Raw genomic sequence first — 25,988 nt, 5'->3', positions numbered from 1 at the left:
AAATCTTCAGAAAATCGATCAGGAACACCGGGCCTTCTATAGGGCAGACGTTACTTTCATTCGCAAGCAGGCCAGAGGTCAGATAAGCCGGTGGCTGATATTTCCATAAATAAGAACTTCATAACCCGACCTGCGGCGCCTGATAAGGTACACGCAGTGAATCAAGGGATGTGTGAAGATCAGAGATCTGGGTGCTGAGCTTCAGGAAGGGCCTCATACACTGTGCCTGAAGGTGTTCAGCGGTCACTGGGGTGGAATTAGGGATATGGTTTAGTGGGGACTGTTAGTGTTAGGTCAGAGGTTGGACTCGATGATCTTGAGGTCTCTTCCAACCTATAAATTCTGTGATTCTGTGAATGTAAAGACACGAGGGGGGAGGTCTCCATGTGGGACAAGTTGTGTTTTGGGGTGACAGTAAGCCTTGGTGGCGTGGTGGCAGTGCCACGTCGAGGCACCTCGCGCCCACCCCATCCCCACAGCGCCTGGAAGCGGCTCGGGGGGGGCACAGCTCGGCAGAAACGGGACCACTGCTGAGGGGACGCCCCTGGGAGGCCGCCGCCATCCCGCGGCGCTCCCTCAGGGCTCCCCCCCGCGGCCCCGAGGGGCGTTCCGGGAGGCGCCGCGGCCCCGTCCCGGGCCAACCCCCGGCTCCAGGCCCGCCCCTCGGCGGGGCGGGCGGGGAGGAAGCGGCCCGGGGAGGCCGGAAGCGCCGTTGCGAGGGGCGGGCGGAGCGGCCGCGGGCCGGTGAGCGGGGCCGGGGGGCCTCGGTGGGCTCCCAGGGTCGGGCCTCGGTGCGCGGCAGGGGCCGGGGGCTGCCCGGGGGCTGCCCGGGGGCTGCCCGGGGGCTGGGGGGCGTTGTGGGGCGGCCTGAGGTAGCCGGGGCTGCTGTGGGACGGGGCCCGGTGGCTGGGTGTGAAGCCGTGGGTTTGGGGAGGGGAATCCCGCCTCGGCGTGGCACGGAGGGGGAGGTGGCTGGGGGGGGTAGGGGTTTGGGGCGCTGACAGCCCGGAGGAGGGGTGGGAAGCCCGCCTGTGGCAAGCAGGGCTTGGTGTTGCGCACGCTGTCGCAAGGAGCACAGGGTCCCGTGTGGCTCGTGCTGGTGCTGAGTTGCCAGCTGCCTGTTTTACTTCTTGTTTTGCTCCCAGCTTTACTGCCTGTCTACTTTTGGGAAGACTTCCGTCTGCTTGCCGTGCGGGCTGATCCCTGTGGCTTATAGTAGCCAGCACAATCACAGCAGGTAGGGAGCTAGTTGCAGGCTCTGTCGCCCTTAAGATGTGTAATAGAGCACATGCCTTCAAAGCAAAAGATGCAGCCGTAAGGCCTTTTCAGAGCACTTGACCCAGCTGCCACAGTAGTGACGTCCCTACCACCATGGTTAGAAGCAGGTTTTAACTCTTGCAAAAGGGAGGAAGGAGTGAACATTAGCCCAAGAAACAGCAGTTGTGCTGCATTGTTTCTGCCAGGCAGCTCAAAGTAAGTGTGTAACTCAGTGAATGTTACAAAGGCTATAGTATACTGTAGTTTAGCAACATGTTAGTAGTGATATTTATGTCTGGTGCTAATTGTTTGCTGTCATTTTTAGTAGGCGTTGCCAATGGATGAACTGGTGCATGACTTGGCTTCAGCCTTAGAGCAGACTTCAGAACAAAACAAGCTGGATGAGCTATGGGAAGAGATGGCCCTAAGCCCACGGCAGCAGCGACGTCAGCTTCGCAAGAGACGGGGTCGCAAGCGACGCTCAGACTTCACGCATCAGGCAGAGCATGCCTGCTGCTACAGCGAGGCCTCAGAGTCAAGCTTGGATGAAGCTGTGAAGGATTGCCGGGAGGTGCTGACAGCCAATTTCAGTGACTCTGATGACACAGCAGTGGTCAAACGACATCCAGCTCTCAGTGCCACCCTGAGGAGCAAGCAACACTCGTGGCATGAGTCAGACTCCTTTACAGAGAACGCGCCTTGTCGACCTCTCAGGCGCCGTCGGAAAGTCAAACGCGTGACATCGGAGGTGGCTGCCAGTCTGCAGCAAAAGCTCAGGGTGTCAGAGTGGAACTACGAGAGGGGCTGCAGGTTCAAGTCAGCTAAGAAACAGCGTCTTTCACGCTGGAAGGAAAACGCGCCTTGGACGTCATCTAGTCGTGGCCTTTGTGAAACGGGAGAGAACAGGCCCTTCCTCAGCAAAGGGGGAAGGAAGGAGCGGATGGAGTGCGAAGCTGATGAGCAGAAGCAGGGCTCAGATGAAAATATGTCTGAATGGTGAGATCTTGGTTTCTTCCCTGTGTTAGAGCTAGCTGGCTGCCTCACTTGCAGCTGCTTGTAAATCCCGTGCTTTGCTTTGAGAAGTTCTTATCAAAATTATTCAATGCTGTTCTATTTTTGAAGAGGGGAAATCCCTCAGCTACTTTTAAACTGTAGATTTTCTTCCAGCAGCCTTTCCTGTTAGTGTTGACAAACACTTTGTAGACAAACACTTTGAAAAGTTGGCAAAGTTATTATGTTTCTGGCTTATATGATACAATCAGCCCTCTGAAAAGTCTGTGGCTCTGCTGCTACAAAGTAGCATGCTCGTGGCTTGAGAATTGGCAGCTAAATCCCCTGCTGGCACTTGGGTTGTCCAATTGATTTAAACTGTCTTGTTTTCAGAATTTACCATAAGTAATAACAGAGAGCAGGTCAGATCTCCCATCATGACCGCTAGCCCTCTGTGCAGGTACTGTATGGACCTCAGTCAAAACATCTTGCCTGCAGTTCTGCATCTCTAAGTGGATCTGGAATCAGGTCCTGAAAGGCTAGCTTTGGGAGAAAGTAGTGAGAAGATTAATTCAGTTTCACCCAACTTCTGTATACTTACAGGACAGGTCTGCACAAGCAGTGGAGTCTGGCATATCTCTGTGTCCAGTTTTGAAGAACTTTTGATGAAATAAGAAATGTAAAGAGATGAAAATAAGAAATGTAAATATTGTGGTCTGAGTTTGTTCGTGCGTTGCTCTTGAGAAGTTTTCCCTTGAGTTTAATTTTTAGAATATTTAGAGTTGTAAAGCTGCTTCTGTACAAAGAGACTTTTCAGGTTAGAAAAGAAACAATTGCTGAGAGTCAAATGGAGGAGATTTCTTAATGAATAGCGTACAAAAAGGGAGTAGAGACTGTCATTGTGTGAGAAGCAGGAGACATACAATAAAAAAGTGTATTACTTTTCATACACACAATTTTTGGAATTCTGCTGTGGGACACTTTGGAGAAACTTTAATGTATCCAAATGGGGGATGTGGAGGATGGATTTATCAGGGGCTGTTAAGCGTTATAGTCCAGATAGAAGATCATGCTCAGGAAGCCCTGAAACTGCTGGAAGCTATGGGAACATACCAAGGAAATAGTCAATTGGCGTTATGGTCTTACATTCTTTCCTCAGGCATCCACTGTAATAGGCACTGTCAGAGAGAGGGCAGTGAATTTGACAAGTATAATTGTTTGCTCCAGTGTAATTGTTCATATGTTCGGGTTCATTTAAGTGTTCTGGCTGTCTAGCTGCTGCAGTTTGTCAGAGTGGACAAGTGGCACTTGGTTATCGAGGGCTTTGTGGGTAATAGCTGCAAACTCCTCAAAGGTATTTTCTGAGAGACTCTGAGAAGCACAGGCTGTGATACATCCTCACTGTCCTGATCCTGGGAACCACTATTGCTTTTTTGGTTTGTATGTGACTGTTAGAGGATGGAAGTAGCAAAAAAAAAGTCAAAAGGTCTTTTTTTTTCTTGAAAAGTGGCTCTCTTTAGGTTAAAAAGTGAATACAGAGTGGGCCTTTTCAAGAGACTAGTGGATGCCTTTTTGTTATGTGTTGTTAAAAGCACTTCAGTCTTTTCAGTGCTGTTGCTGGTAGTCCAGGAAAGGAAACACACCGAGTAGCCCCTGAATGTTGCATGTCACTGGTGATGGACTGAAAGATAGTCTTACCTGATGTGGCAGTGATGGACAGGGTTCCTTGAGGTTTTTCTACCAGTCAGAGCCTGTTCCATCATGTCAAACTTGAACTTAAACCAGCAGGCTTTCATCCAGCCTTTATTTGTGCCAGACTTTAGAAGAGTAAGCAAACAGCTTTGTCTGGACTGTTACTTAAGGACCATGCTGAGGATATTGCTTTGTTCTGTCTCAGTTGTCCCTTGCTCTCAAACTAATTATTGTGCAAGTGTCTGCATCAAATGACACTTACCATCTGCTGCCAAATCCTTGGGATTCTCTTTCTGAGAAATCAAATATTTCTCAGAATATTTGATGTCTCCAACACCACATGTGTGATCTGTGCGGTGACTCACTAGGGAGGGTCAAAGTTGGAGAGAAACACACGCAACTCTCTTTGCTGCAGACTAACTATCCCTCGCAGCAGTGGAGGATCAGGCTTTGGTCTCTGCCGCTCCAAATATAGCTCTTTGCTGCTAGCAGAGCAAAACTGGCTGTGCTCGCCCTGCTCTTACTCTGCTCTAGCTGCTTTTCCTGGTACCATGAGAGGAGTACTTTGCAGAGATGTGTAACAAGGGCATAGCCTGAGGAAAGGAGAAGAAAATGGGATGCCTAGGAGAGAGGATCGTGTGGGTGTCAGCGCCAGCTGAGGGAAGGGAAAGTGGCTGATAAAGCTCACAGTACTTGGAAACAACCCATCATGATCGAGCAATTTATGGAGCATTTTGATGCTGTATTGGTTCCGCTGCTGTTCATGGAATCATTTTGGTTGGATAAACCTTCAAGATCATCATGTCCAACCACCTAATGCTGCAAGTCCACTGCTAAACCATGTCCCTAAGCACCACATCCACACATCTCTTAAATACCTCCAGGGATGGTGACTCCACCACCTCCCTCGTGTCCTTTGCTTTTCACCTGGGAAAAGAGACCCCCAGTGATGGGGTGTGTTACCAAACTAATGTGTTTTTACACAAACTAAATTGTACATTCAGAATTGATGGTTTCTTTCACATTCTTTTTCCTCCACTCCAATGACACTTGCTTTTCTTTGTTATGTAGAGAAGAATCTCTTTAAATGCTAACATACCAGCATTTTCTCTGCTTTCTACAAAGCTCCTTATCCCAAGTCAGATCAAAAGCCTACTGTATTCAATAGATAGATTCCCATTCATTAAGAAGGCTTCAGAAATGTATCCTTAATGGGGAGGTAGTGCTTACAGTTTGCTTGTAGGGCTTCACCTCATCTTTTTATGGAAGAAGATGTGCTGCATCATTGTGATTCAAACTGTGCATAGAATGAAATACTTGAAATTGCCAAACATGGCAAGAGGTGAATGTAAACTGAGAGAAAGAAAGATGTGCAGGAACATGATGAGGGAAAGTGATGTTTCTAAGTTGGGTAATGACATGACTCAAAGCCTAATTTGTAAATAATTGTGGAAACAACAGCGGAAGCAAGCGATGTTAGTTTAAATAGTCATCTGTATATTTGTACAAGGGTGACAATTAACTGCTAAGACTGTTAGAAGTAACCTCCTGTCTCTTCTAATGCTCCGAGATTCCCTGCAGCCATAATAAAGCAAAGGGAAATTATATATTGAGTGCTGAAGTTCTTGTTGATCTAAGCTGAGTACTCTCAGAATGGTCTGGGTTTAGCTTGAGGGCAGAACAAACCATGGTACAAGAGCTGTCCGACAAATCATTTTGAGTGATGTGCTCACTGGTGAGAGATGTTTGGTTTGGCTAATCTACTATCACGTGCTGTAACTTGACTTTTTCAAACTGCATTGCACTGACCCACCAGTGCTGTGACTTTGCTGGCTGATGCTGATGTATTCTGGCCCGGGAGTGTAACCAGCGCTGCTGGAAGGGAGCTGTTTTGATGACAGCCTGCAGTGGCACTCGAGAGCCTGGCTATGCTGATGAATTGGGGGCCAGTCTCTCAGTAAAGAAAAAATTCCTCTCTCGGAAGGCAAGTGACAAAGACAGAGTGTTCAGCATCCCCTCCTTCTCCAGCCCAGCCTGACCTTCTGCAGCCCCTCGGTGCCTCTTGTTTTCTTATTTTTATAGAAAATCAATATCTCTCCTGACACAAACAATAGCTCAGGAGAAAGAATAAATGGGGGAAACCTGAGATCTCTGTCCATCACCTCTCACTTTAACTCCCCCAAACTATTTAATTATAAGCATGCTTTGCTCCAGGTGTTTGTGACAGTGAAATTGCTAAATGAGGACCATTTTAACCAAAGATTGGGTGATCAATAACACTCTATAGCAGTAGGTTGTTGGATCAATAGGATTCATTATTTCATGGTTAAGGTAAGTAGCCTCCTTTGCAAGTGGAGGTCATTAATCAGCGCTTACTGGACCTGCAGAAAGGCTTGTGGAGGAGTCTAGTTTGTGTTTAGCCCTGAAGTGTAAAATGAGTGGTAAAGAGGGTGAGTGAGAGCCACAAAAATTCATTCAAGTAAGGCACTGGCAGTAATATTTATCTGTAAGGAACTAAACAGCTCTCAGTACAACAGGATGCTTAAAGTACTGTTAATGTGATCTGGAATCTTGACTTAATGCTTTTTCCTTTCTCAGGCACCCTTCCTCTGAAGATGCTAAAACCCTTACGAAGCAGTCACTCAATCCTTGCATCTGCTGCTTGTGAGGACTATTAATCCAGGCTTTCAAAAGGGAAAGCAGACACACTAAGAGATTTGCCCAGGGTCTTACAGTGAGTTGGTAGGAGAGCTAGGAGTGAAACAAATGACTCATGGTTATCGGTCCTTGGCCTTAATTGCTATTGTGTTTATGTGGGAGGGCGAGTGGATGGCCGAACTTTGTAATGAATTGATTTGGAATTTGATATCAACTTACATACTGAAATGTGGGAATAACATACAGGCCGTTCATCCTTGCAGTTTAAATGGCCTTTATGCAATGATGAAGATGCAAAGCTTATAGATAACCCCCACACGATGAGTTTATTTGGTTACACTTCAGAGTGTATTTTCCAAGAGCAACAATATACTGAAGAATAGGTTTATTATGTTCCTGCAGTTCTTTGGGATTACACTTTGTGTGATAACCCATCCTTCTGCTTTGAGAACTAAAGGAGTTGGTGTCTAGTATGACCCAATCCCCCTGGAGGGGTCAAGGGATGCTTTCTAACACTCCCCGACTGGGGATTGATTGGGATGCTGACTTACATCTGGTGTTCACATCTCCTATAAGGCCTTAGTGATAAAGGGGTGGGCAGAAAATAGCTCCGCTTGTTCTTATATCCCTCAGCTAAATCAGGGGAAGTATTGCTCGAAGTGTCTGAGGATTGATTTAATATCAGCATTAAAGCCATCAGATGCTTGGGACTGACCTGAGCATGTACTTCTGCTGCAAATATTCATCTAGTTTTACAGTCAATTAACGGCTTTCTACACATTAATTTCTAGTTTAATTCATTGGTTCAGGAATTAAGTCTCCTGTAACCGCTTCAGCAAATGCAAAGCGTGCGGCGTTGAGCAGTAGCAAGTCCTGCTGTGCTAAGGTATTTAGCTGAGGAGTTACAAATGTACCCATTGCTCTTCCCTCTAAAGAAAATAAAAGTTGCTGTAGATTGAAGGGGGCTTTATGTAGCTCTGTAACACATTTGAGAAAAAAAAAAGAAGTCTGAAATACAAAACTTTAGATATTTTCAATAGCTTTTAAGTGACCCAAGGACAGTTAACGGCACTTCATTTCCTAGTGAGTATTCCAGACAATGTCAGAGTTAGGTTATTAACTCTAGTACCCGAGGCAAATGCCATTGTATTAATTACTTTTTGATATGTTAGAACTAGACTAGATACAGGATTCTACTCTTTTCCAAGTGATGCAGCATTGCTAGGATTTAACAGGAAGTTATTATATCCCATGCTAGAGCCAGTCATGTATCTGAAATGCAATGGTAACTAATTTCTGTGAAATATGTATAGCATTTTGGTCTCAGAGAAGCTAGTAAAATGTAAGAAAATGCTTTTTGCTTTTTTTCTGCTGGAATGACAACATTTTTTTTTAGTGTTTTTTGTTTGTTTGTTTTTGTTGCAGTGAAACCAGCAGTGTATGCAGCAGCAGTGATACTGGCCTGTTTACCAATGATGAGGGCCGCCAAGGTAACAACTGTCCTGTGATTTTCCTCAAGTGTTACTGGAGAATTTCTATTAACTTATAAATACAAAGAAGGATCTAAGTTTGAAGACAGACAGAGAGGGAAGTACAGGAGAAAGGCTAGTGGCTGAGAGGTACTAGAAGTTAAGAAAATGATCTGAGAGGGCTAGAAAGGTGTGATTTTTGGTAACAGTACACTCTTGTATATCAGATCTATAACATTTAGTATCTATAAGGAACAACTATTCTGGCAAGGCCTGGAAACAGAAGAAAAGTTTAAGAGCTTTCCCTAGTGAGATAGCAAAGTTAATGATCTATCGCTGTAGGTGTTTTAGATGTTGTTTACATACCACAGCCTGAATCTGTTGTTATTTTTATCTCTATGGGCAGGAAAAGAAAGCTCCAAAAAATCAGTTAGTATGACAAGTCACCTAAGGAACTGCTAAGAAAACCAGTAATGTGTGATAGATTTTATTTCTGTAAATACCTGTTCTTCCCTTGCTCTTGTGTGCCTTAATTGAGCCTAATATCTTCAATGTCTACTGCAGAAATGATTTCTTAGGGGTTTTGAGTGTGGACTGTATGCTGATTTTATCAGTGACAGCTTAGTGCTCAGTTTCTGGGGGATGTGGTGGAAGTAAGTGCAAAAACAGTTGCAGTAGGCACATAGGCACTCGGGACTATTACACTTGGAGCAGGTGGGATATGACCCTAGAGACCTGTAAAGCCATGTAGCTCATGCAGGTGTGCACTCTGTCACATTTCAAAAGCTAAGATTTGGATGAGATCTCTTCTGGGAATATGTGAGTGCTAAAGGAAGTAGAACCAGTAACTCAGTGGGAAATATTGCTCCCACTAACTTGTTACCAGCCCAGGTGTCTGTGTGAGGCAGTATGGTGTTAGCAAACATACGTACAGTTTTTTACGATGATGTGTTAGACTGTAGGGCTGATCTGTTGTGACCATAGATGGCTGGAGTACTTTCCCTAAGAGTATGAATTTCAGAGATCAGCATTGCTCTGGAAACAATTTTTCCAGCCTCCCTTACTTCAAAATCAACAGGAAGGCCAAATCTCCCATCCCCTGTTTTTGCTGATAACTCTTCTTGGGGAGCTGAAATTAGTGAGCACTAGCATACCAGGTGCTGAAGCAGTGTGGTGACTGAAGAGTTGAATTTTTACCTCATCACTCAAGACAAGATTGCTGTAGATGATGTGCACGTATACATGTGTGCATGCATACACACCTGTTAGAGGTTTGTGGTCACCTCTGCTTGTTTAAACAGTTTATACTGTGACAATTTTGTAGGCAGAAGATGTTTTAGCTTACGTTAAAAAGGGCTGATGAGATCTTAGAAAATCACATGTTGTTGCATTTTCAGGTTAAATAAGGAACATCTTTTTCCCTCCTTTTTTGATAATTTCTGGTCATAAAGAAGTAAATAACAGGTCTTTGCTTCAGTGAAGTGGAGAGAACACAAAAGATACTTTTTTTGTCATAGATCATACCAAAGATAGTTTTCTAGTCAATCCCAAACTGAATAAGTTGAAATAGCAATGTACTTAAGTTGAATAGAGCTTTTTTCCCCCTCCTTTTGAGGTTATGTTGTGTAATACATATTTGCTGTGGCTAATTAAATGAGTTGTCTTTGAAATGCACTGGTAGCTGAAATTGCAGTGAGTGGAGGATGATCCTACTGTGTAATTTGATTGAAAGTTTTTGTAAAATGCACAGGAATCGCTCAAGGCAAATGTTGCAGAGGTATTAGTACATGATCCTGGTTGTTAATGTTTGTCATGTGGAAGTAGTGATTTGAGGTATGACATTGCTCTATGCTCGCAGAGCCAAAAGTGTAAGGGATATTTTTGCATGAGTTATGATCGCTTAGAAGACCTAGACAACATTACTAACCTTTTGTTTAATGTAAGGTGGGTAGGGGTATGTCTATATTTCAAAATATGTTTGTCATAAGCATTCTCGATCAACTGACATCACAGAAATAAGCAGTGTGAGAGCTTTAGGTTGAAGTGTTCTGGCTGTCTTTGCTGTTGCTGATTGGTTTTGGGTGCAGCTTCTTCTGTTATGTGTGAGATGATTCATACTTGGATGAGTTTTTTTCTGCTTTTTCTGGCTGGCAAGGTGTGTGGGTAGGCATAATGGAGTTCAGTCAGGGATAATGTGACTTGGTAAAGAGAGAGAGGATTATAACTGGGAATCCTCGTGTCTTAATGATAGGAAAATGAGAGTTTTCCCGAAGTCAGGTGTGTTAGTAATGTTTTCAGGCAAGGTAAAGTACCTTGCAATTGCACAGGACTGTTTCTTAGATGGGATACTGAAGGGCTAAGTGTCTCTCTGCTGTCTTCCTGCTTTTTCTTACACTTCTCACGTGCTACTGCCCCCAGGGGATTTCCGGCCAGGCAGGTTTACCCTGAATGGTGTCCGATGCAGGTCAGTATTAGACTGCAACTATTAATTACAGTGTCCCTGCTTTATGGAGTCATTTTGGTAATGACTTCTGTTGCTGCTGCTGCTCTAGTTTTGCAGGGAGGTTGTAGTTCTGACAGATTTTAAGGAATTTTGATTGAGTGAGACTCACTGTATGGTTAATATTTACACTCAGAGCGACCATTTCAAAGCCTTATTTTTTTCCTGTTTGCTGCTGTATTAGGAGACTAGGGATCTGCATCATCAGTGAGTATGTTCCTTTTGCCTACTCTGTGAGCCTGGTGTCCTGTTGTGAAATCTTTCCTGTGGTGGCCTAGAACGTGTGTGCCAAATGATTGGCCTCTACTTCTGTCACAGTAATTACTTCAGAGGAAGAGTTGTGCATTAGACATCACACAGCACTGAACTAAGGTTGATGAGATGCAGCCGCAACAGAGTGCTAAAGCTGCCCTAGGCAGGTCTATAAAGAAGGCTTTGTTCTATAGGGAAATTTTGTAGACTGAGTTGTATAATTTAAAGCATTTAGTGAGGCTCCATAGTTACTGCAGGTGATTGAAACAGAATACAAATATAAGGTTCTTCAGGAAGGAATTCCTAATGAGACTTCAGCTGTTATTCCACATCCAAAAATGCCTACCTGTAGTACTTTGTGGGACAGTCACAGGGCACATTGGCGTTTCTCGTTGGTAATTCCATCCTGTTTCTTTAGGAGATGATGAGCAGAGTGATTGGTTTTATGAAGGAGAATGTGTCCCAGGATTCACTGTCCCCAACCTCCTTCCCAAGTGGGGAGCTGACCACCGATCTGAAGTGGAGCGGATTGACTCAGGACTGGAAAAGCTCTCAGATTCCACGTTTCTTTTGCCCTCGCGACCAGCTCAGAGAGGTGAGCTCCACAAGGAATGACGTGTGATTGTGAATTTTTGATGTTGATGATGAGTAGATTTTATTCACAGGTGCTGCAACATAAACTGATATTAGTGATCTGTTTGTAATAATCTAGCTAAAAATAGCTGCACTAGTACTGTAGAAGACAAAAATACTCATTATTCCTCTTATCAGCTGTTTTTTTTTTTTAAATGGGGTTTTTGATTTGTGAATAAAATTGCATATTTACTTCATGTGGATTGAGAAACAGAGACAGAAATACTATTTTGACCACTGAATCAACAATTTTTCGTGGCTGTTTTACCAGGAAGAATTTTCAGTTCTCCTGTGTTTGATTTTCAGGCTTTCATGCTCGCCTGAATCGCCTTCCAGGAGCTGCTGCCCGTTGTCTCCGAAAAGGTCGAAGGAGGCTTGTTGGCAAGGTATTCCCTTTTGCAAGATAATTCATTTGTATTTCCAATGCTGATTATTGCTGAAGTGCTATTCTAAGACTGCACTTGAATCCTTTCCTGCAGAAAGGGAGCCCTGTGCAGTTTTTTCATACAGTCTTTGATTCGGTTAAATGTTTTCACTGCTGAAAGTTGATTGAGCAACCAAGTGGATTTTGAGACAGGCTTGGAGTGGCAGAGACGGTTGACTAGTGCTAAGATCAGTATGATAGGAGGTCTGAAGATGAATGACAAAGAAAATAAATATCAAGAAGATTTAGACAGTAAGTAGGGGAAAATAATGATAGCATGAGACTTTTACATGCCTGTAATTTAGGAGTACAAGGGCAGAGAGGTAACCAAAAGCTGAAGGAAGGTAAAATTTTAGGTTGGGAAGAAAACTGATATAAATGACTGCAGAAGCAGGTGGTCTTAGCTGTTCCAATTTTAGTGATGAGATAGAGTGAAAGGGTATATACAGTAATGTTACCCAAAGCCATTGACCTTTTTTTTTTTATGGTCATTAACCATTTTTTATAAGCATAGGGCAAAAATGCTAATCCTGTTCTTAAAGGAATAAACAATACTTGGCAGATGGTCTGGATGCTTGGTCTGGATGTTGGAGTGTGGAGTGCAGTTGTGTACTATAAAAGATGTTTCTGAGAGTCTGCTATGTTACGTTTTACTGGGACGTGATCTTGAAGACAGCTGCTTATGTTCTGAATTGGCTGGCTTTAGAGAGTTTGTTAACTCTAAGGTGTGTTAGAGGGGCTTGGATTCTAGGCGAGTGGGATTTCTTCTTCAGAAGCTGTTGTCATACCTGAAGATCCTTGTTTGTCCCTTCTTCCTTCCACTCACCTTGCTTAGTTGTAACAAGTGTTTAAAATATGAATCCTCAGCAGGCAAGAGCCTGGCTTTGGGTAGGGTTCCTCAGGCCACCTGCAAGTGGCTGGGCCTGTTGGCAGCACCTCTAATGATCCAAATGAGAAGGATAATATTTACTTGTTTAATTCATCTTCATCACCTTAAAGGGATCTTTGTCATTTGCAGCGGAGGTCACTGCTCCCCCTTCCCCATCTCTCTCTAAATTGTAATCATAAATAATGAGTTTCATTCAGAGCTCCCCGCCAGCGAGCTGCTAATTACCAAAAGTACGGCTTGTAATTTACACAGTAATAAACCGTAAATTTAAACATTACGGCACTTTCAGTTAATAATTTTCCTGCTATAACAAATAGCCCATCTTTTACCCCTGCTGTTACTACTCCCCCTAAACTTTGATTGTGTTTTGCTTATGTAACCTGGAGTGAAACCGTGAACATTCTTAACTGAGAAAACCTTTTACCCTCATCTTCACACCCTTACCACAAAGTATTTTTCTTTCCTGGAGGGAGCTGCTATGCAGATATGAACAGCTGGTGCTTCAGGCTGTGTGTGTATGTGTACACCAGCCTCAAGCCATACACAGGGCAGTGAATCACAGGGAAAAACATGCTCCCAGAGCAAGTCCTTTCTCATTGGATATACTTTTTTCTTTATAGATGCTAGATGTCCTCATGCTAAATTGCTGTTTTCAGGAAGGGCAAACTTTATGCTTCCTCCTTGTTTCATTCACCTGTTCTTTGTGAGTCCCTTTCCCCTTTGGTTGAAGAGGCTGGATGCAGTTTTGTGAGGAAGATTTCTGTTAGTAGGGTGGGGTAGTGTGATGTCCTGACCTCTCAGCCTGTGCCTGGCTCAGCTGACACCAGCAAACTGGAAACAAGCATACCTCAGCCATTTTCCCTGTTCTTCACTGCATCTTTATGCCGCATACTTCATGCTGGTTCAGTCCTTTGTGCACCCCTGTGCAAGCAAATGTAGTAGCTAAAACAGTAAAATAAATAAATAACAATGGCAACAACATAAAAACCAAATGGTCTTCTGCCATTATAATTAACTAAATCAACTAGGTTGAGATTCTAAAAGGAGAGGGTGAGTAAATTTAGCTGAGAGTGGGCTGGGGGAGCAAGATCTATTCTTATGGGCAGTAGCAAACTTAGGTCTGCTCATTGCATGAGTCTGCAACATTTTACCTGTCTTTGTGTTTCAGGAGACCTCCATGAGCACTGTGGGCACCGAGAGGCTAGGTCATATTGTTAGTGATCCGCGCCAGAAAGAGTAAGGCCCTTAACAGCTGTTGGGTAGAGCTCTGGGAGGGGAGGAAGAACTACGGGGTCCTCTTCCCTTTTGTGAATGAAGAGCTTTGGGGTAACTTAAGAATGCAGTCACCTGCTGAATGGGAGACAGTCCTCTGCTGACAGCTTCTCTGTTTTCTTATTTGCAATTGCTGACTCTTTAGTTACTAGGCTGCCCTAGTATGTTGACACTGCTCAAATGTCCTTTTGGATCCAGTCAGCTTTTTCTTTCCCCCTCTCTTACACTGTGCCATTGTAATAACTGCGTATCTCCTGCACAGTGTGAGAAGATTGAGCCCTGTATGTTAGTTATTTAAAAAGCTTCTTCGTGGACTCACGCTATTGTTACACACCCTGACTGTAGAAATGATGCTGACAAGGCAGTAGTGAAATTGCATTCTTTCTTTGGTGTTCTCTGTCTCCTTCCCCAGTTTGTGTTTTAAAATTGTAGCCACCAATGGAAATAGACATGGTGCCTATTCCTTGGCATCTCTCTAATGTTGTTCTTGTTGGGCTACAGCTAGGTAAAAGCAGTAAAGGTGGCTCCTCCTGAGTGTAGTGCAGTGGGTCCAGCCTGATTCACCACCTGCTGGTATCCAGTTCTCTTCCCTGGGTTTGAAATTTCTTGTTTTTAATGAGTCTTATTGATGTTTAATCTTTCTCTTTCTTCCTCCATCTTTGTCCTTCTCTTGCCCTTCTGTCCTTATCCTCAACCCTCATTTTTCCCTGTGTTCCTTCCTTCCTTGGCGTTGCTCCCACCTGTCCTTTCGACTGCCTCCTTCCAGTTTTTGGTTACCATCCATGGGGAAGAGAGATCGCAACCAGGTAAGCTGACTGTGCTCTACTTTTTTTATTTTCTTGGTTTCATTCTCTCTAGAAAGAACAAAGTGCTGGCTTCTGATTTCCCTCACACTGTGGCATTTGCACGTGAGGTAAGGTAGCCTTGTCCCTTCTTGTTTTAGTAACTCATGTCTTCTGGGCTTTGAATGCAACTCATGTCACTAGCATTATATTGTCTGTTTGAACTGAATAGCTCACAAACTCCTTTTGTTTATCTCCCTGTTTCAGGTTAGCATATGCCTACCTCTCCAATAATGAGTGGGAGGGAAAGTAACTCTTGGCAGGAGGAACTTTGGCCTCATAAAATTCTATAATAATTGGAACATTTTTCTCTTTTTGAATGCTTTGTTTTTCCTGATAGTCTCTTCAACAGAGAATGGGTAAAAAAAAAAAAAAAAAAAGTCACCTGACTAATTGAATAAACAACTGTAACAGGAAAAAGTAAGAGGTGATTAGCAAGAGAAATAGGCACTCTTTTAACTGACTGAAGTTCTTGTGTAGGTACTCATACTGTTTTGTATTCTCTGTATGTAAATCTTGCATAGCTTCAGTGGTAGGAGGCTTTTTTACTTACAGTGTAAGAGCACGGGTTCCTGATAGCAGCAAGCAAAGAAAAAAACAACTTCCAATTGAGCGGTCATGTTGTAACAGTGTTCCTTGTACTGCACACTCCCTTCTGCTCCATTGCAAGTTGGTTTTTGATTGGTGAACACTAGGACTGAAAGTTGTTTTACCCTTCAGGTGACTATAAATACATACATGGCAAGAAATTATTTCCATGCCTTTGTGCAAAGTAATTTCTAGGCCTTTGTGCAACTGTGCGTTTCTTGTTAATGGCAGCATTTCACATACCACTTTTATATTTTTAAGAATGATAACTCTGTAAGCTTTCAAATGACCCATATAAATCAGTTTTATTTTTCATAACTGAACTTGAAGCAGCTGCAGAGAGTTACTGGTGATTCTCCCCTACTGTGCGGCTGTGGTGTTATTTCACTGATGATAAACTAATAGTCCAATTTAAGGAGGAGCTTACCAATAACGGAAGCTTTGTTGTACTTAGTACCTCTTCTCTGCCAGAAAGTTTGAAGGCAAAGGCCCAGTACTGAGTTCTAGACTAGCATAAAGCATTTCTGACGAGAGGTCTTCTACAGCTGTGGATTATCCCTATCCAGAAATGCATGTACCAGTCACCCTAGTAATTCAAGAACAAGTGTTCTGGGAACTGGTGAAGCACCTTGCAGAGCAGATGGGAATGAATTTTTTGCTTGTGGTGTGAATTATAAACAAAGAGGAGACCCTGAATGGAAGTGTAACGTGGGCACCCCAGACCGAAGACCACTCTAAATCTTCTACGTGAACCGAACAAAGCTTTTGATGTGCATTTTATGAGTAGATTTGTTCCATATCTTTCCTGTCTCATAAAAAATATATTAGAGTTATGTTTTCTACAGTGAAGCACAGGCTTGATGCCTTTAGGGTTTGTCTAGTGTATATCTTACAAAGGATGCAAGATTAGCCTGACCACATGTGGTTTCAGAAAATCGTTTTAAGCAGTTTGCAAGGGAAGCTTGTGAATGGGAGGAGCAGCTCACTTGCTGTGGAATGAATTGGGAGCTCGTTGTGAACTGAGCCTGGTGGGCCTTGAGCCTTCTAGAGATCTGTTTCAGTGACACGTATGGCCACCGGGAATATTGGCACTGTTGGGAAGTTCTGTGATTGCACTGTTTGTAGCAGTGACTTTTCATGCTGCAATATGAATGTGGACAGGGGGCTTCACTACAGGGAGGAGAACTTTTTGCTTGTGGTATGCAGCAGTAGAGCTCTTCAAGTATGCTCTTAGTCAACCAGCATATGTAATTATGTGAGGTGGAAGAAAAGTGTGCCTGTAGGGCTGTCTGTTGGGAGAAGATGGTTATGAGTTTTTCCTGTTGCACCCTGTGCTAACTTTTCATCTGAATTGAGAGTCAGTTCTCACCTAGGCTCATCCATTGGGATTTTGAAAAGATTTCCTTATACTGTATGAACAACTACAGGGAGTAGATCTGAGCAGCTGTATCTGGAGACTATTTCCTTTAACACTTTGCTTAAATAAAATCTCTTGACTTTCCAGTTCAATCCATTATCTCCTCTGTACTCTCTGGATGTGCTTGCTGATGCTTCCCACCGAAGATGCTCACCAGCACACTGCACCGCCAGGTAACTCCCTTGCTCTGCTCTGTTGGGGTTGTCTGACTTCCCTCCCGTACTTCCCTTCAGGAGCACTATGCAGTCTGAACAGTACTCACTGGCCTGGAAGTTAATGCACTTTTCCTTGCGAGGCCTGTGTTCAAACTTAGCATGGAACATACCAACGCAGCTTAGCTGGCAGACTCAGTACTCTAAGCACTCAGGACATATTGAAATATTTTGTGTGACAGACAGGCAGAGTATATGGTCTTTTTAGAAATAAATGTGATCTGTTTTTCGTTGTGCAACGAGTTGCTGCGAGTCTGTTATGTAGGTGCAAATGGGCACAGTATTGTTCCCCAATATTCAAATCAGAATGAGATGAAAGGGAAAGTGCTGACAGACTAGTGTGAGTGCTTTGCTGAGGCGTTTTGGTCTCCTGGGTGCCTAAAATAGACCTTCTGAACAGATTCAGAACTCACCTGAGGTGACCTCCAGTGGCTTGGTATCTTTCTCTATTGCAATTTAGATCTGGTCTGGCCAAATGTTGGGGTTAACGTTTGAGTCTGCGTGGTTGGGGTTAACATGCTCTTTGGGCACCTTTTGCTGACTAAGCCTAAATGAAATCCAAGTGTTGGAGGTGGTCTTGGTCTTGGAGGTGACTCCTGTTCTTGTGCTGCAGGTGACTATTTAAAGGTAAGGTTGAGCTCTTTCACTATACAACGTGACAGACTTGCTTGGGGGACAGCTCTGCTTACGTGCTCGTACGAAGGATCAAATCTGAAAGAACTGTCTGGACTTTAAGCTTCCTGGCTTTTTTTCCCCTTTGTTAATTAGCAAATAGAGCATGAAAAATGTACTGAGGTTGTATGTGTCTAAACTGAAGCTTGGCACCCACCCAGCAAAGCCTCTCCTCCCACTGGCTACTGCAGGGAATTTTGTGATGTCGCACCATGACCTCATGCTGCTGTAGCCAGCATGCTAAAGCTGGAAGGGGAGGTAGGGGGAAGGGAGGGAAATCAACTCTTAAACGGTCAGCTGGATGAGAATAAAAAGAATCCAGAAGATTGCGCATCAGCAAATTGGTTCTTTTCTGTGCTTTTGCCCCATTCTGGGGATGTTTTGTGCCTGTGAAGCAAGAAGATTAATTGGTTTCTTCATCTGCAGTGAGGATAACCTTTCTTGTGCCTCAGGTGTTTCACTTTGTGCTATGCAGAAATTACAGGTGAGGCCAGCTGTTTGGTGTTTGCCCTCTGGAAAGGAGATCTGGACAGCTCCTGCCCACAAATTTGACCGTAGCAAAGTTCTGCCTTTATGATGATCAGCGAAGGGCTTTTCCAAACCTATGGAGTGTTGCAAGAGATTTCTGAAGCTGGAGAGATCATGTTTGCTTGGTTTTACTGCATATATAGTCTAGTTAACCAATGGACATATGCTTGATTCCTTCCTCTAAGGAGCAGGTGACTGCAGTCCTGACAAACAATATCCCCAATGAATTGTTACTGAATGTTGGCAGAGAAGTTGCTTGTCTCATCCTAGCAGTGACTGCATTTTTAAGTGCCTGTCATTTAGGAAAGCAGTTCCTTCTTATAGTGGCAAATGTGCACATCTCTGGTGGGGTTGGGGGAGTGGAGGGCAACTATGGTAAGAATAAAAAATGTTATATGGCCCCATAATGTGGCAGGGATTGAATTCTTTAGTGCGAGGTGCCTGCTTTATGTAAAAATGCTGCCAAGGGCACAGAAGGAAATTGATTCCTCCACAGGTATGTTCTCTTAATAGTAGTTCTTTAGGTACTTCAAGAGCTAAGTCCATTGGCAGTCTGTTTTCCTACAGGAATTTCAGGTGATCTCTGTAAGCTCTGTTCAGCTATTGAGCCCCAGTTAATTTTTCCTCTTTTTTTCACGGATGGAGTCAATTCTAGTATTTTATGATTTAGTAAGGTCCTAACAGCTTGCATCTTGTCCTCAAGAAACTCTGCTCAGAGATTTGTCAGAATGGGGTGGGGGTGCTAATTTCCTGAGAATTCTGTGAAATACATTAAAGAAGAACCTGTCTTGATGATATTTCTTCAACTTGATGCCCAGTGCTTGATGGAAAACTACCTCTCTGCTTAGCTTCTGCTATCACAGATGTGTCCAATGGAGCATAACTACCAGGTAGAGTCTGTCCTCTCCAGTGGAAATGTTTTCTTTTCCTCTGTGGTGGATTTTGGTGCAGTTCATCTGGAAGTGCAGCATGTCACTGGTAACCCAGTGCTTCATTTAACCAGATCTGTTGCTCAGAATACTGAGCGCAGATGGGGGTGTTCAAGAAAGGCTTTTCAGTGTCAAGGAGGAAGTTCTATGTGGAAGGTTCCTTGGGAAGTCTTATTTGAAAGGCTGTGTGAATTGTACACTACCAAGATTACCTTTCTTGCTTTATGTCTGTGATGAGAAGAGATTTCATTCAAAGTGTGTGCATAGCACTGGGAATTTCACACCCATCATTAGAAGCAGTTTTGTGTGTGTGGTGACTGTTATCATTAGTGGTATAATTTTATTTTGTGAAGCAAGGAGAGTTTCCTGCTTTCTTGCAGTCCTCCCAAGGGACAGCTGGTGTATTAATTTGCTGTATTGCCTCCTGGCTGTTCCCAGGCTGTTTTTCCTCTTCATCATGGAATTTTTAATGGCCCTGCTGCCTCTCGGGAGGCATGCAAGGAAGAGTACCTCGGGGATCTCTTCCTTTTTTCACATGCCTATAATTACTCTCCTTTAAGAGCACAAAGCGTTTGCTAATCATGTCTTGTCTGTTAAGGTTTCTGCTTGACGATGCAGGCTGTTAAAAGCAGGCAAGCAGAGACTTGCGTGGACAGCCCAAGTGATCCTTCCCCTCTTTACCCTCTACCTGTTTCCCTCTCTGGGTGAAAGGAGTGGTCTGTACAGAATTTTCTTCTTTAAGTATTTAACTCTCCTGAAAAGGATTGTGTACAGGCTCAAGCAGAATGTTATTAGATTCTGGGTATCCAATGGCTCTATCAGTAGAAAGATGTTACAGGTTGTGGGTTGGTGGAATGTTATTCCACTGAGGCTGGATCGGAGTTTCAGAAGAGCCTACAGCCAATGTTCCCTTCAATTTAAGTTTTAATAACAGGTAGAACAAGAGAGGAAGGTAGAAGATGATAAATTGTCCCTAATGTCATTTATGGTGTGTCTAGCCTTGGAAACAGGGTTATGGGTGAAAAACTTAAATGCTCTGACCGGAGTTTATAAGAAAAGTGGACCTCAGTGCCCAGTGAGATGGCAAGTAGAAGTTCAAGATGAAGATTTGAAGAATTACGTTAGATAGACCTCTGAACAGTTCAGCTAAATCCTCAAAGAAATGAGGAGTACATCATTTGCATGCCCTCTCAACTAATATTAACCATAAACCTAGAGGCTTAACTGGGTTTAGAAGCAAGACTTGAATCTTTCCTGGAACATGGGATAGAAATCTAAAAGGGTAGGTGATCATCTAGTAAGCTGCCAGGTGCTCCAAACCCTGATTTGTTGGTGCTTTTAGAGTGGAAAGGCTTGAAGGTCTCTAATTCTAGTTCCAGCTATAGAAATATGCATGTTTAAGTAAATCACTTTTTTTTTTTTTTTTTTTTTTTTTTCCATTTCTGCCTCTTACACAAGCATGTGGAGGTATAGGAATTGCCTGCAATGTCAAGCCTTTCCTGAGATAGCTGAAGGAGTGAATGATTGTTTCCGAGTTCATGCTGTCCCACTTGACCAGTACAGTATCTTGCTCATTTCATGTGACCTATCCACACATCTTCATCTTCCTGGAATGTCTGTATATAAAACTGTCTTTGCTGTTGACTGCTTTAGGCATCTTTCTCTCAAATTTTTATTTCTATTTTTTCCACTTAGCCAGAACACTTTCATGTCTTCCTTTGCTTCTAAAGCCTAGCTAATATTCCAGCTGGGGATATAACTGAATTCTTCTGACAGGCATGCAGTGAACAGCAGCTATCAACCTAGTGTCATACGCAGTTGTCTAAGGCCTAATGCTTCCATTTTGGTGAATCCTAATTCTCCGGAGTGAAAAATAAATTCCCCTTGGCTTCAGAATCTTGTTTACTTACTATCTCTTTCTTCCTCTATGAAGTATGTTGCCACTGTGAAATCCATGTACTCAGCAGGCCTGGCAAATATTAGGGCTGTTTCTGGCACACGTACCACGAGTCAGTATGAAAACAGTGAACACAGTATGGGATCGCATCATCTCTATTCAGAACACTTACTTGGGAAACTAGAAAAAAATGTGTTCCCTCTTGTTAGAATGCTTACTTGGGGAACAGAGTGCAGCTGCATGAAGGCCTGTGACATTCATATGATTTAGGAAGTGGACTGACCTGTTAGTGATTTTGAAATCTGAAAATGTGCTCTAGCAGTTGTCTCATGAGGCTCTGCAGGGCAGAGGAGACTGCTGCAGACAAATATCAGCGTTGTGATGTGGTAACAGGAGCTACTTGTATGGCAGCTTTATATGCAGACTGGATGAGCAACTTGTATTGATTTACAAATGTTGTGTGCAGATCAGACTTTGGTGCCCAGCTGGGTCTATAGTTTCAAAGAGGAGGAGGAACTCTGCTCTTACTAGTAATTTTGTGAAGCCACCATAAACAGCCTCAGGTAACACTTCAGGGCTTAGAGGAAGAACCTTTCATTTGGCCTATGTTTGCTGGGAATTCAGCATCGCAACTGCAACAGCTGGGCTGTGTGGAATTCTTTTGGTAGCAGTTTCCTTGTTGAACATTTACTTTTAACATGAGGATAATAGCACCCCTTGTTTGTATGACAGTAGATTAATGGCTACCTTATTTTCACTACGCAATCCACGTGCTCTGCATCTTCCAGGGATCGGGGTAGAATAAAGATTGTCAGCAGAGAAACTGAATAATGGTGAGATTACAGCAAGAGGCATATACCCCCAGGTGTCTGATACGCCACCCCTTTCCAAGAAGGCCACAGACTGTCACAGTTAGCTGTGCAGGATCTTCTCAGAGGCCTCTGTTACGAGACTGAGTTGTATTTTACTCTGAATTTTGAGTGGACATCGTTTTACAATCTAGACTTCACTTTACAGACTAAGGTGTGAGAGGCCTGATCCTGTTCAGTCAGGTTCTTTGTGAGCTTGTGTCTGCTTGTGCAGACATTGTTTTCCACAGATTATATTGTTTGCCAGGCTTAAAACCTACAATTTTCCATTTTTAAATCTATGATAGGGTTAAGCAGTAGCAAGCTCAAATGACCCTGATAGTCCAACATGCAGTCAGCTTGAACTGTAGGAGTGAAATAGGACTCCGGTGTATGCAATTACAGTTCCTTTAAAGAAAATAAAAATAAAACATCATAGAATAAGTATGTCAAAGAGAAAAAGAAAGCATTGCTCAAAATCCTTTTGACACACTAAAGACAACAACGAATCCCAGCTTTGTGCATAGCAAAGCCTGCTTTTTCTCCAGTGTGACCTGCATGCAGAATCACACATACCTTGGGTGCTATGGTACAATCAAAAGATAAGGAATTACCCAGGAAATATGGATTTAGCTTATGATTTTTTTAAAAAATAAATAAATAAAAGCACATCACTGTCAGAAACAAACTATACTTTTTTCAGAGAAAACCATTTTTTTCTGTACATATGTAATTTTTTGTTATCTCCTGTTATTGAGAGGTCACAGTGTTGATTTGGATATATTGTGGCTACCCAGGTACCCAGGCTGTACTTTGGAGCCGTCTTTGTGTCTCCAGATCTGTTCTACTTTCTCTCTTTCCAGGGTAGAATTTCAGTCCTTTCTGGACTGTAAGGTAGGTTTTCTGTGGTCACCTATTGGATCCAACAGAGACTGAGTACTGCAACCTTGTTTTTACTTATGATCCACCAGCCATTGTCCAAAAGTTATCAGGCAATTATTTACATGTTGTTGTTTGTGCAACACCAAGGAAATTATAGAATCCTAGCAGAAGAAATAGCCAGTAAGGATGGAGTAAGTACCATTCGGCTTTCTCAGTTTAGGCCCAAATCTGTCATCCCACAAAGCTCTGTACCTCTGACTTCTTCACAGAGGCTTGTGACAGTGTACCAATGTGTATTTTCAGTCATCCTTTCCTCTTGTTCTTGTTCTGTTTTACTTCTGAGTCATTTTGAACTGTACAGAAGAGTTGTTTAAACTTACCTTTCACAGAACAACTAATTCATCGTTGCAGCCTGTAACAGATTTTCACAATTCATAGTTCAGCCTGTCCGATGTTAGGTGGTATGCTATGCATGCCCACTGCCTTACCTTCTTGGTGGTGGTGTTTCTAAGAGTCTGCTGTTACACTGGTATTTGCCAACCTATTCTCTTACCAATATAGCACCTGTATTTAGGTTAGTAAACAGAAATTGAAAGGTGTATTAGCTACCAAAGAAAGCATATTTCATAAAATGTGCCTCAGGTACCCTTCCTGTCCGTGTCTTAATGAGGTCTATCATTCCTGTGTGCATTCTTCTTTCTCCCTCTCCCAAGGTACCTACCACCTGGAGATTCCCTGTATGCAGATTTACGGTGCCCGTAAAGTGCACCAACTACTTGAAACTGACACTTTTACCACCAGGGCAGTCAGAGCCAGTGAGTAATCAATAGGTTCCTGATTTACTAACTGGAGTGTGGGTGATCAATAAGGGATAAACCTGAACGAAATACACGTTACAGAGGCAATTTATGACCTCTGAGCCTTTGTGTGTTAGAGGCAGGGCTGATAGATTCAGCATCCTTGCTACTAGTCTCCAGCTGGAGTACAATTTGCCTTTATTTTTAGTACAAGAAGGGATTTTGAGATTCTCAGACTTTTTTTTTCTTCTTTCGTTCTGTGCAATTGTGAGGTAGAGGTAGATATGGTCTGAGCACGGATCTGAGAACCAGGAGCTCTAATTCTAAATTTAGCTGTAACATTTGTGAACCGGGAAAAATTGCATAAAGTCACTTAGAAATGATTGTGCATACTTCCTTTGTAGTCTGTAGTGATTATCTGCCAAGGATCAGTTAGCTTATGTAGTGTAAGCTCATAAAATTAAAAGTGAATCTTTTCTTTATTATATAATAAGATTATTTGGATTGTTGTATGTAATCATAAAGTCATCTAGTTAGTAATCTAATCTTGTAACAGTGATGCTAAATAAAAACCTGATGTTCCACTTGATTGACACTATCTTTTCCTTGGGCTATGTGTGCCTAAATGTTTCAGAATACATTGTAAAACTGTGCCAAAATACTATTTGGCCACTATCACAACCATGTACAAAAGCATATTTTTTTTTAGCATGCATGAGGTCACTTACAAGTTAGTCATTTATATGTATAAACAAAGGATTTGTACGTGCAGTCTCCAGTTGTGCTGGTATTTTTGCAAGCCTTTAGTTCTGATTATGTTAATATGTGCTCCCAGAAATCAAGGATTTGAAAAATTGGCCCTTAGTGAAATATAACAAAATATATACAGGTTAAAATATAACAGGTTAAAAAAAAAAGTAAACTACTTAATGTCAAATTAAGTTTACAAATCATGTAGAACTTCAAAATAGTAGTTGAGAATACAGAATAGTAGCTATTTTGTTGTTTTCTTTCTTATTTTGTGATTGCATGCTTGTTACAGGTAAGTAGATAGACCCAGTAGTATTCAAACAATTTATAGTTTTGGCTTGCACAGGGAATTTTTTGTGCTTCCCTACATTGTTCTATGTAGCTACAACAGGAAACTTCCTATTTGCATGAATTCAGCTTCTGAAATTGTATATATTACAATTTTTTTTTTTTTTAATAAATTTTGGCATGGAGGTATGAAGCTGCAATCTTTCCCTCTTGCTATTTGTAAAAGTTTTCAGCACTTGATAAATGTTAAATGTTCAGGAAAAGAAATCAAAATAAGCTTTAAAGACAGAAGCATTTCATCACTTAATTGTCAAAATGTATATGGTTCTAATCTTTACATGATGTAAACACCTTACAGTCTTTACTGGTTTTTATTTGCACGGCAGTTCTGCATTTGTCACATCACATCTGATGCAGAGAGCAACCAAACAACTTGCCAAAGAAATTCTGTTATCTCAGACAAAGCAGGGGTTTGAATCCAACATCACTGCTAAATTATGCATTTGTATTCATTATGGATTGTATTTGAGAAGGTTCTCTGGACTGCTGCCAAGACTGTCTTTTCTGAATTAAACCTCAGTTCTTCCTAAGTCTAGAACTTGGAGGATGGCTCTGTTCACGCATGTCCTAGTAAGGCAGGTTTCTTCTTAGTTGGCAAAGGGTTAATAAAGTGGTCATTGGTAGGCTTCAGACTCAACAGCTGATATGACTGGGACAGATTATGCCTTTCAGCTATCTTACAGGTGCAGCGAGGTGATGATACTGCAAGCCAGATCCAGCTGTTTTCACTGCACTTTCTATAAGGAAATCATGATTTTGAAAATTCGTGAAACAGTTTTGCATTTCTAACTATATAAACTTACAGTCATAGTGGAAATAGTATTCATGGACACTTGGACTATACGTACTTCGTAAGATGACTACAGTTTTAAATAAGTTTAAGCTAGTTTCTGAATAAGGGAATAAATGTCTTGTAATTTCTTCAATGCAACCTTGCAGACGTTTTTTAGACTTGTACAGAAGTAATGATAGGGTGTCTCATATCTCTGCTTGATCTTGTCTTTACTTATGCAAAGGTTATTTAAAAGTGAATACAAAACTAGATCCTTTAATTGCTAGGAAATAATTATTATTTTGCTCAGCTTATGTTTGTGTGCTCTTAAAAGAAGTGTGAGCATAATGTAATGTTAACAAAAAATCTGAGGAAAACTTCCCTGAGAAGCTCTTGGTTCACATTAACTATTGATTAAGAGGGTGTTGTGGAGGAGGGTTGGAGGATGACTGGCCAGAGTTTCAAGGGAA

General features: G+C 42.5%; 1 protein-coding gene across 16 annotated transcripts in view; it reads left to right on the top strand.

Moving 5' to 3' along the window:
* The first annotated feature begins 220 nt into the window (after positions 1 to 220).
* Positions 221 to 25,988, top strand: part of GPATCH2L (G-patch domain containing 2 like) — a 38,891-nt gene continuing 13,123 nt past the window's right edge. The window contains exons 1-9 of one of the 16 annotated variants that reach the window (XM_084520567.1): positions 694 to 744; positions 1,146 to 1,237; positions 1,586 to 2,253; positions 8,023 to 8,087; positions 11,237 to 11,413; positions 11,758 to 11,837; positions 13,933 to 14,000; positions 14,803 to 14,842; positions 16,971 to 17,056. In XM_084520567.1, coding sequence (XP_084376693.1) covers positions 1,595 to 2,253; positions 8,023 to 8,087; positions 11,237 to 11,413; positions 11,758 to 11,837; positions 13,933 to 14,000; positions 14,803 to 14,842; positions 16,971 to 17,056 — 1,175 coding nt within the window. In that variant the 5' untranslated portion in view covers positions 694 to 744; positions 1,146 to 1,237; positions 1,586 to 1,594. Of the gene's footprint in view, positions 233 to 680; positions 792 to 1,145; positions 1,238 to 1,582; positions 2,254 to 8,022; positions 8,088 to 11,236; positions 11,414 to 11,757; positions 11,838 to 13,932; positions 14,001 to 14,802; positions 14,843 to 14,894; positions 14,950 to 16,970; positions 17,057 to 25,988 lie in introns of those variants that run through there. The other 15 variants (XM_084520566.1, XM_084520575.1, XM_084520565.1 and 12 more) reach the window with 15 other exon arrangements.

The sequence above is a fragment of the Aythya ferina genome (assembly GCF_964211825.1).
Source record: "Aythya ferina genome assembly, chromosome: 5".
In the NCBI taxonomy this organism is placed as follows: domain Eukaryota; kingdom Metazoa; phylum Chordata; class Aves; order Anseriformes; family Anatidae; genus Aythya; species Aythya ferina.
The sequence above is the reverse complement of the archived record's forward strand: the minus strand, read 5'-3'. Positions and strand labels throughout refer to the sequence as shown.